Here is a 12,255-nt window from a genome sequence, read left to right as displayed (position 1 = left end):
AGGCGCAGTTGGGTGTTCCAACAGGACAATGACCCCAAACACACGTCAAAAGTGTCATGATCCGTGGTCCGGATCATGTTTTTGTTATATTCTGTTAAATTTGGACTTCCTTAGTTCCTGTTTTTGTGCACCCTTGTTCGCTTTTAGTTACCATGGGTGCTTATTGTTTCCACCTGTCTCTGATTGGTGCTCGGGACGCTCGCCTGTTTCCCGAGCACTAATCAGAGGGACTATTTAATCCTGCCTTTGCCGGTAAATCGGCCTGGCTTCATTGTTTGCTTCTTGCTACCGTTACGTGAGTATTCCTTGTCTCTAGTCTATGCTAAGTGTTAGTCTTAGCGTCCAGTGCGATCGGCACGTTTTTCCTCTGACTTGTTTTCTGTTTTTGGTACTTGTTTTATTTCGACAATAAATCATGTTCCTACCTGCACGTCCTGTCCGGAGTAGTCCGTCTGCATCCCGGGAGAACGAACCTTGCAGCAAGCTGCGACCCCCCGTACGTGATAAAAAGTGGTAAAGGAATGGCTAAATCAGGCTAGAATTAAGGTTTTAGAATGGCCTTCCCAAAGTCCTGACTTAAACGTGTGGACAATGCTGAAAAAACAAGTCCATGTCAGAAAATCAACAAATTTAGCTGAACTGCAGCAATTTTGTCAAGAGGAGTGGTCAAAAATTCAACCAGAAGCTTGCCATAAGCTTGTGGTTGGCTACCAAAAGCGCCTTATTGCAGTGAAACTTGCCAAGGGACATGTAACCAAATATTAACATTGCTGTATGTATACTTTTGACCCAGCAGATTTGGTCACATTTTCAGTAGACCCATAATAAATTCATAAAAGAACCAAACTTCATGAAAGTTTTTTGTGACAAACAAGTATGTGCTCCAATCACTCTATCACAAAAAAATAAGAGTTCTAGAAATTATTGGAAACTAAAAACAGCCATGACATTATGTACTTCAAGTGTATGTAAACTTTTGACCACAACTGTATATATATATATACACACATTGTATCGGTGTTTCTTACCCATAGGACCAAGTGTTAGGCCGTGAGTGCCCCCTAGAGGGCCGCCAAAAAATATCTGTTTCTTAGCTGTGGCACTCAGTTGCAATACACTTTTGCACCATTTGTGGCAGTAATGACAATCTCAAACAGAAAAATTTGTAGCTGAAGACAGAGAAGTTTTTAAGCGCAAAAATTGTGACTAAAGTGGTGAAGATGTATTTTCATTTGCACTTTAATTTCATTGACAGTTCAGTTAAGAAACATTCTTTTTGTTTTGTTTATTTTAGCACAACATATTTCTATATAAATGTATTTTTCATCATTTTTTCTGAGTCCCTTCCTATGCAGTATTTTGGTCAGTACTTATTTTTTTAATCAGCCTGACCTAAGCCTTGATAATAATATTTGTGTTTAACACATGCTCTCATATAATTTGACAAGGTTGTAAAGTGTAAGTAGATTAGATGTAATTATTGAAGATGATTAAAATAAACAATTCGATTACTAATTCAGTGTTATTATTGGCATGGACCGGAGGTCAAAAAGGTTAAAATCCCCTACATTATATTGATCGATACACTCACCCTGAGCGATCACATTACTGTCAATCTGTGACTCTGTGCATGCAGTCATGCCATGCCTTGGCTCACCTCCTCCAGTGTACACAATGTGATCATGGATGACAGCGCTCAAATACGAGTCGAACAGGACAGACTTTAACCGTTAAGTTTGAAGCACAAGCACGTTACGATTGAGAGCACATATCTTAAGACTTTACTGACCTCAGCTTTCTTGACTCGTCCCTCCTGGAAGGAACAAGTCCTGGGGTCATGTGTGCAGTCGTGTCTGTACTTGCACCAGTGGCACTGGTAAGGACTGCTCACGCAGGACAAGCACCTACACAAAAATACACGTAAGGGATGCCGTGTGAACTGCTAAAAAGATGCAAAAAAAGAGGAATGCAAGAACTTACGACTTGTGGACGCTGCAGTTGTAGAAGACAAAACTGGTGTTAGCGAACGCCAGGCCGGTCTCCTTGGACTTGAGATAGAGCTGCACGATCTGGTGGTCGCCTGGAAACAGGAAAATTGTACACCAGTTGATGAAGACTAAATTCTTCATTGATATTATTTGTTAGGGCTGGATATTGGCATGGACAATATGTATCGCCATACGTGTGTAACGATACGATCAAGTAATGTGATATGGCGGTTTGACGATACTGCATAATACAATTAGGGTTTCACAATATAGATGATGTACAATATTAATGATATACATTTGACTGACGATAGCTATTTTAATACTTTTGTTATATCGTGATCATTTTTGTTGATGACACATCTATTTGTGTCCCGCAAAATTGACAGCAAGCACGTCGTCACTAGCAGGTGGTGACAGTGGTTTTTACAGTGCATAAGTGCATATGGGAAAACAGTACTACTGTTACTTTTTACTGTGAAATCTATAATTTTCAGTTTTACAGTACATTACTATAAAATGAAAAATGGTACCACAGTTTTTTTACCTTAAAGTCATTTTTACAGTGTATTACTGGAAATGGTAAAACGATTATTTTCGCAGTAAGATTTTACCGTAACATCTACTTTTTTCACAGTGTGATTTGGTTTTAGCATATCATCTCAATTATTGTACGATTTGGTCTTCGTCTGACATTTTCAAACACATTACAAACAAAAACAAGGCACTACTGTATTAATATTATCGGATATTTTTTAGCTATATTGCATTGATTGTAGCATGTAAGTACAGTTTTAGCTTGGTTTTTCTTAGTAATCTGTTCCAAGACGTTTGATTATAACCGAATCGTACGAAAATCCGTAGCAATTTTACCCATAAAAAACTATGTGAATCCAAATAATCCCATCCAGACACACAAAAATATGAAAACATTTCATAAAGAATCATTTTAGTATTATGAGCAGAAAAAAAAGCAAAATTAATATAAATGACAAGTAAAATTTATCACTTTACCGAACTGTCTTAAAAAAAAAGTAGATTTTGAAGTAAAAAAAAAAAAAAAAAAGCAGTTCAGTTGCCAGAGTTTTACCGTTTTAGCTGCCATTTTTTTAAACTGTAAAATCTATTGTCGTTTTTACATTGCATTACTGTAGATTGAAAACTGTACCACTCTTACAGTAAAATTCTGGCGACTGAAAATCTATTGACTATTTTTACAGAAAGACGAAAACACGCTCTGGAGGCGAAGACATTTTGGTCCAAGCAGCCTGTTTGGCAGCAAACAAGATGAAACGCAATTAAAGTTCCCTCCCACTGGTTGCTGCCTGATAACATAACATATATTTGGATATGACGTATAAATGAATATAACATGTCAACATCATTTGACTATCAGCAAGGATGAAAGACTATCCTCAGGTCTCTGTAGGGATGGAGAGTGTTTGAGGGACAAGGTGTCTCGTCCTCATCCGTGTCCTTTTGTCTGAGCCTAATGAAGGACTTCATGTTTAATTCAGCAGCACCTTCGCACGCACTCGGGTCACCTCGCTACCTTCCGAAGCCAGAATCATTCATCAATCAAGGTAAAGCACCCCTGACAGTGGATCCGTCCTAATTAGGCTGCCTAAAAGTTACCTTGAAGCCTACAAGCCTCCCTGTGTGTCAAGCGAGAACTGACTAATTAGCGGACAGAAATAGAACTTCCCAGTGCTAAAAAGAAAAGAAAAAATACTGGGAGATACGCTTACCTTTGTCGACGACGACGCGAGGCATCTCCTTCTCGGCGGGAGAGAAACACCGGATTTGGTTCCCCTCCACCAGGCCGCTCATTTCCGCCAGGTCCTCGAAGGTGCAGTTGACCCCGGCGGTCAGTTCTGGCACATTGTGTGCTTCCAGGACCAGCTTCAGGAGAAACAGGATGATGTGCATGAGTGCAGGTTTTTAGCAGTGTCAGCTCAAGGGGGTAAAAAAAAACAAAAAACTTGAATATGGAGCTGGGGAAGCAGTGGGACCAATGGGGTCAAGACCAGAATATACATATTGATAGGCCAGCGTGTCTGCTGAGGACGACTTGGGTCAAGGCTTTTGATTTAAGGCCCGCTCAGCAACACAGAACGGCTGAGTCCTGCTGTTTTTAGATTGCTCTTTAATGAAAGGGCGAACGCCCTAAAGTCGGTCAGAGGTATTTGAAGGCGGGACTCAACATTTCCTTAAAGAAGCCCTATGTCTTATATAAAGTCCAATCATCCTGGGAACGGCGTGGCGTCGCCTTGGGGTAAAACGACACACTGGGAAAAGGTTAAACACTCCTGCGGAATGAGTCCGATCACACCCAGACAGTCTATGAATACCATTAGAGCGGCACAGAGGTGGGGAAGCAACAATGGCGGCGCCTGACCCTCGGAGCAGCACAGATGGGGAAATGATCATCGAGGCTTGACCTCGGTAAATCAAATTGCACTGTTGCATGCTGGATATTCATTTCAAAATTGTATTTAAGGGCCAAATGCACATGGGAACCCTAAAGAAAAAAAAGGGTGCAAAGAATTTCAGCATGAATTGTTTTGACTCATCGTTTCTCAAGGGAAAACACCGTAGACATAAATACACTTTAGAGTAGTCAGTGTGCAGGTTGCAGTATAGATTTAATATTCACAAGTGAACACACAGCCATTATTGTCGAAATATTAGGGTGTCAGAGTTAACGCTTCAACTCAACCAATTATACACATAACATTATCGCAGATTAATCACGCAAGTTATTTTGAGCGCACATGCTTCTTTTTTAACATAAGCATGGATTTTTACCTCAAAGGTGTGTTGTTATACAGCCAGTGAACAGGTCAATACATACGTCAGCGCAAAGACGAAGGAGGAGAGTCTGACTGGTGGCAAATTTCCCTTCAAAAATAAAACCTGACTGGACTTTAGATCGAGCTGTAAGCAAGTTTTGAACAAATAAATGACTTACGTTCAAGTAAAACACTTAAAATGTGTTTTTGTGTGACATTCTAACAATAAAATTGCAGTTATGTCCAAATATACAATAGAAAGTGGATTCATAGATAGGTGTCAAAGCTTTGCAGCTTTGTTACCGGAGCACCCTGTTCCCTCCTGTTGCAAGTCTTGTGGTTTCTGTGTCGTAATGTGCTAATCATGGCTATCAAGTTTTTTTTCCCTGTTTCGTGTTTTCAACATGTAATCATGCCATTTTGTGCAGCAAGGGGCTGCTCCACTCATAAGAATTGTGGAAAGCTTTTACATCACTTTCCCAACAACCCTGAAAGAAGACAAGTATGGGAAGTGAAGGTTCGTAAACAACACTGAAGAGCCACACACTAGACTCTCTTGTGCGAGAGATAAACACACCACACAACGTCTGTGTTTTGTTCAGGAGCGAAGATGCAGAAGCTAATACAAATAATAACAGCAGAAACTAAGAAATTAAAGAGATGGTTTGACAAAAACAGGCTATCCTTCAATCTCAGTAAAACTAAAATAATGCAATTTGGTAGCAGCCGAAGAGAAAGTCAAACACAAATACAAATAGACGGACATTGAAAGAGTAAAACAAACAAAAATTTGGGTGTAATAATAGATAATGGTGGATCAATAAAGCGTGTCTAAATCCAAAAGCACAGGCATAGCACAGTGATTAAATACATTGGAGGCAGACACCACAGTTGACATACTTCACACAAAAGTCACAATTTCTCCGTGATTGTCGGTGCGTGTTGGAGTGAGTGCCTGTTGGTCACGAAACTCTGCAGGAATGTAGCAGCAGAGTGCATTAAATACGACCGCAAAATTATACTTTGATGAAATAAAATAATGTTTTGTTTTAAATGTATGAGCCGTAGTAGGTTTCGAACTACATTTAGACCTATTCTTTGGTTGATTTTGTCAGGAAAACTAACGTCAGAAAAATTGCAATTGCATGCTTCCGGACACAACCGCACACGTCATTGGTAGCAAAGATGGCGCCTCTCGTTTAGTTGGCTATACTCTGTCTATACACGGCTCTGCCCTAGACTGAACTCCACCCACCCCATAGAAACCTAGTCTGGGATTGCCTTTTTTTAAACTCATCCCCACCGCGTCCACCGTTTCCCACATTTTATGGGGCGCCGTAAGTGGCGACCCATCATCGCAGTTCTGTCACCCTGTACAATACATGTCTGCTTTGAACGGGTCTATGCTTAAAAAGTGAAATGTAATTGTACTTGTGCAATGACAATTAAGTTATTTCCTTCCTTAATATGTCCCCATTCGTTACGGTTTACCTGACACATGAAACGTGAATGGGGTATCCACTTTAGCCACCAGATGGCAGTAGAGTGTTGAATATCTTCAAATGTGTCTCGTGGCAATTCCAACTTTGACCACAGCGTCAGTTGCTATGTAGTGTGGTGCTTTCCATCATTTTCAGCAGACTGCATTGCAAAATTATTACACCCCCTCTTCCTCTCACACGAGATCCACCCAGGAATGGAGCCATATGAATCCCATCTCTACTGCAGGTGTCTTTTTTTAAAGGTAATTTAGATTATGTATGCAAGTAATTTATTGTGATTAATTGGGATTAATCAAAATTACAAATTAAAAGTGTGATTAATCAGCATAAAATATTTATTGTTTGAAAGCACTACTATATAAATAACAACACAAGTGAGTAGAATGCAATTATGTCTTGGTGGTGGTAGAGTCATAGTCTGGGGCTGCATGAGTGCTGCCGGTGTTCTATCGAATTCCGCTGCTTCCTCAAAAAAAGCTACTAGTAGCGTAAAACGGGGATTAAAACAAAAATGTAAGCTACACATCGTTTGCATCAATGTGAACGTTCTACCGCTGCATTTGTCAATCAATCATTCAATCAAAGTTTATTTATATAGCCCTTAATCACAAGTGTTTCAAAGGGCTGCACAAGCCACAACAACATCCTCAGCTCAGATCCCACATCAGGGCAAGAAAAAACTCTACATGATCGTTGGTCAGAAGACACAATGAAAAAAACATAATTTTAACTCTCTACTTACTTGTACACCAGGCATACGAGGCAGCTGCTTTCGATCAGTGTTTTGTTGGAGGGCAACTACCGTAATTTCCGGACTATAAGGCGCACCTGACTATAAGCCGCACCAGCTAAATTTAGGGGAAAATACAGATTGCTCCATATATAAGCCGCACCCGACTATAAGCCGCAGGCGTTTTGATGTGTAATTACCGTAGTATATAGGGGTTCCTGCTACCACGGAGGGGATTGTCGGGACAGAGATGACTGTTTGGGAATGTAAAGCGTCCCATTTATTAACAATAAATCTTTCAATCATTCAATCAAACTTTCACATCACATCCAGATCGATTGCCTTTAACTTAAAAGTAGCATCATATGCACTTCTCCGTTTGTTTTCCATATTGAGGGTGTTTGCATGAACACTTCCTTCGCGCAAACTGTCGCTGACGCTCTCCTACTCTTTGTTTTGCTCTCGTTACCTGGCGCCAGATGTCTGCCTCGGTCTCGCGCATCCTCGGTAGTGCGCGCCCCTGGTTACCGTAAGCCGTAGAAAAGCCGCACCGTTGTATAAGCCGCAGGGACCAGAACGAGGGGAAAAAGTAGCGGCTTATAGTCCGGAAATTACGGTACTTGCAATATTTGTGTTTGTGCGCATGCTCAGTAGCGTTGGGTAGCAGACATCGATGAGTAGCAGTTATCGACAGAACACCGGCATTAGAGAACTGCGGTTTATTTTGAGAAACATGGACTTCAGCATGTATTGTGACATTCTAAAGCAGAAAATGGGCCGCGTCGAAGTTTTCCAAGTTGATAAGAAGCCCAAAACACCTCAGAGAGCAAGCTGAAATGATGACATGGGCAAAAGTGTCTCCACTTGACCTGAACACACCTGAGCACCAATGGGGCATCCTCAAACGTTAAGGAGGAATGAAGGTAAAGGAGTGCATCATGGGGGGATGGAAGAATCTTCCAGTTAGAACTTGTGCATCTCTGCTCAACGCCATGCCCAAGAGGCTCAAGGCAGTGCAAGAAAGAAATGTCCTTACATATAATATTCACACCAAGGACACTGTGAGGTGTACTAGGTGTTGCCTGATGTTTAGATGATAATGTTTCCCCTTAATAACCCGCAGCTCTGCCAGTGCCGGTAGCACTCGAGCAGCCCCAGATCATGATGCTACCACCACCACTGTAGATAAGACAATTATATTGTAACTCATTTGGTGCCAGATATTTAGACATTATGTAGTGACTCATTTTCAGTGAATGGTGGCAATACTGCTATACAAGCTGCACACTGACTATTCTAAATGACATTCATTACTATAGTATTGTCTGTTGACAAGATACGATAAAACGTTTGCTGAAATGTGATGCCTGCCAAGACACACGCCGTTAATGATTGATTCGGTGAACATTTGCACAGCCGTTTGGCGTTGTTGTCGTTGGCCACTAATCAGAATATAGAGCACAATAATGACATTGTCCAAGCGCCAGTTTGTCTCGATGCTCGCCAAGACATGTCAACAACGCGTGTTAGCTCACCGTCACACTGAACTGGGACACGGAGATGTTGTTGGGGTGCACGCTCAGTCGCACACACTGCTTGATGTCAGACGCAAAGCGGCGAGGCTCCGTCGAACGCTCGCATTTCTCCTTCCGTGTGCACCTGCGGAGAAGGGACAGCAAACAACAGGAGAGTTATTCACGAGTAGAAACCCAACCTGCAGTTAGTTAGAGGCATTGCTCATATTTCCTGCTAGTGACTGTGAATGGACCCCCAAGTACACAATGGCCGATCTGTATGGGGAAGTGGAGCAGGTCCCGGGGGCTAGGTGATCTCTAGCAACACAAGTGCTTATATTCCACTCCGGGTGGTCGAATGCTATTTTATTCTGTGGTAGCTAACAAACAACACAACTTAAAGTAACAAAAATGTTACACAGAATTGCTGGCATTTGCGGCCCGAGAAGTAAAATATATAAAAATGAACTCTGGTCAAATATTGCGTATTTAATAAATATACATTTAAAAATATATATTTAAATATCATTTGTTGCCTGTCCCCGCTTCCTAAAATTAGACATTACCACAAAATATAATCATCTAAATCCTACACAATTTTTTAAATTTATTTATTTATTTTTTTTTTTTACATATACTTTTTACATATACTTACATTCTAACTATATGTTTATTAAATTAAAAAATCTACAACAATATAATTCAAGTTCACACTTTAGGAGTGATGTTCTTAGGTTTTTTTGCTCAGTCCTGTTACACGCTCATTTACAGTATCATTTTCCTTTTCTTTAGGTGGATTTTTGGTTTGTAATTCGATTGCATGTGAATAATTTGTACATTTTTTGTTCAGGCTAAGACTTTTCTGTGAAAAATTGTACTCTTAAGGCTTTTGTGTAATCCTACATTAGCATAACTATTTAATGTAACTAATTTGGAGTTGTTTTAATTTTATTGTGGTGTTATCGTCGTGTGTATTGCCGATACTGTATGTGTGTATTGCCTTAATGTTGTACATGTATCAAATCGTTTTGTTTTATTAATATTTTAGACCCCAAGGAGAAGAGCTCCTACTATTGCAGCAGCTAATGGGAAACTTAATAAAAAACAACAACTAACAAACAAATTATTAATTTTTTTTGTAGTTCAAATGTACTGACTTTTTTATTCTTGAAAATGACGGATGACCATTATAAAACCCTTAAACAATATCAGTGCAGAGTCAATACAGGCAGTAGGTGTGCCATACACTCACTGAGGCGTTATGTACACATCAGTACATGTGACTCTCAGTCCTTATACTTAAATGAGTCAACTTTAGTTTAGGAATATTGTACAAAAATAAAAGTTTCCTGAGAAGGGCCAACACATTTTGAGTAGTTTATTTCGAAGAAGTGAACGGCCCTTAGGGATAGTTTCATGATTTGGTGGGGCTCTAGATCAACATATATAGAGCTTCACGTCAAATGCATGCTATATTTCAACCAGAACTATACATGAAGAAAATAATGTTGTTATAAATACAACACTTACCAACACTTGTGGCATTGGGCATGAAATAGGTTACTGTTTCTTTAAGATGTTTTGGTTCCACTGCCTGAATATTGTGACTGACGGGCGCCTGGCGCTGACACATTAAAGCAGAGGGCGATGTAAAAAGGATTAGATTGGCCCTGAATGGAGACTAATCTGCACTCTGTCTCACTCAGGGCCTTTTGATAAGGTGACGCAATTAGAGAGAAGACCGTGCAATGGCCACTGATGATGATCACATGATATATTGGGTGGATAATATCCACTACATTTCATTTATTCATCATCAAGTCCTTCTTTCATGATTTAATTGACTATCATGTTCCGGATATGTTGGTCCATAGTGGTCCACACACGCAATAGATGTCGCCAATCAAGATAAACAACACATTTAGATATCAAAGTAGGCTTATTTTGCAATACCACTGTTTTCCTTTGGGGGCAACTGTGAGCCCCTTTAGCGCATTACTTTTAATAGGGCCCTGAAATACACCATAATGTTATTTTACAAAAATATATTTTTTCTAACTGAAATTATAGTTTAATTTTCCTGATTATAAACAATTCATGTCATGAATATATATTAGTAATATTTAGTAATTTACACAAGCAGGTCATTGTATCCTCTTTGGAAGACAAATATACTTACCTACCTAAATATGTAAAGTTGATTTTTTATTTTCGTTTTTTTTTTGTTTATCATCGTTTAAAAAAATTATATATATATATATATATATATATATATATATATATATATATATATATATATATATATATATATATATATATATATATATATTGTATATATATGTATATATATATATATATATATATATATATATATATATATATATATGTATATACACTGTATATATATATATATTGATATATATATTGATGTATACATATATTGATATATGTATTGATGTATATTTCAATTATATATTTTTATCATAATTGATTCAATCATAATTGTGTTTCTGAATAGTTTTAATTTACACAAGAAGGTAAACTGTTATATCCTCTTGGATACAGATCCTTTTTTTTTGCAGTTATATTCTTAATACAATATATTGTTCCTATTTCTATTTGTTATAATAAAACTATGGGTCAGATATCGGTCCAATATCATAAAAAAAACAAGATATGTGTTTGATATGTGATGATATGTGCCTGCATGTAAAATGTGTGAAATAATGTCAGATACAAGGAGTCCTGCAGCGTGTTTACGTGTGCAAAGCTGGACAGCCAGTTAGCATCTAAATGTCCTCCAATAACCTCAGAAGGTTGCTCTCTTCTTCTATTTTAGTCAAGTCATTTACAAAAGGTAAACATGGTAGGCTATCGGCTACTAGGAGCTAGCAGCTACAAAACAGCTAAGCACACAGTGGCACACAAGATAGACATACGTAACAAGCATCCTTCATTGAACATATTGCACTCTAAAACAGCACATTTGTTAAAATGAACAAGTATCAAATAATTATATTTGCATTTTACTTACACATACAAAATCTCCAAGGCAGCAGCGTATTCAAAAGTATCCAGTAACAAACGTGTCCACATTATTGAACTTACTGCATCATGACCTGAATGTCATGAATCATTTTTGAACACCAATCATTTTTTTGGACCGATAAACATTTTTATTACACAAACCTAGTAAATGTGAAACATATAAACAATTTTAGCCCCTTTAAAAACAGCATAAGTACATACCAAATACATAAATAAATAGGTCAGTGTTTTTCATATCTACCATTGTTCTCTGTTTGACTAATTTGACATGATCAAACCTTTTCTAACATTCCACACTTCAAAATAATACAAGTACAGTACATGAGATTTCCTGTCATATCTTATTGCACTATCGAAGCTTTGAGTATCGGCCAATTAGTATCGGCCAATTCTCAAGGCCCCAAGATCGGGATCCTATCGAAAATGAAAAAATCGGGACACCCCTATTTAAAAGATTACAGTTAGTTTTATTATATTTTATCTAATTATAAATCAGTAGTTACAATTGACACAGACAGGTATGTTATAACTTTTGGGAGTACAAATATGACAGTATGAATACATATTTTTTTTCCATATGTTGTATAGTAAAATTGTTAATATAATGATTGCAACATTTAAACAATGCTAATTAATTTCATTACAATTGATTATTTAACACAGGATCTCTTTAGTGTTATT

The 12,255-nt window shown here is 38.3% G+C and overlaps 1 protein-coding gene across 1 annotated transcript in view; it reads right to left on the bottom strand.

Moving 5' to 3' along the window:
* plxna4 (plexin A4) overlaps positions 1-12,255 on the bottom strand; it is a 376,636-nt gene that overhangs the window by 46,606 nt on the left and 317,775 nt on the right. The window contains exons 7-9 of the mRNA XM_062064905.1: positions 3,737-3,890; positions 1,981-2,080; positions 1,790-1,904 (exon numbers count right to left, since the gene is read on the bottom strand). Of these exons, the coding sequence (XP_061920889.1) occupies positions 1,790-1,904; positions 1,981-2,080; positions 3,737-3,890 (369 nt within the window). The remainder of the gene's footprint in view (positions 1-1,789; positions 1,905-1,980; positions 2,081-3,736; positions 3,891-12,255) is intronic.

Source organism: Entelurus aequoreus, linkage group LG12 (assembly GCF_033978785.1).
Source record: "Entelurus aequoreus isolate RoL-2023_Sb linkage group LG12, RoL_Eaeq_v1.1, whole genome shotgun sequence".
In the NCBI taxonomy this organism is placed as follows: Eukaryota; Metazoa; Chordata; class Actinopteri; order Syngnathiformes; family Syngnathidae; genus Entelurus; species Entelurus aequoreus.
This window is presented reverse-complemented; position numbering and strand designations above follow the sequence as displayed.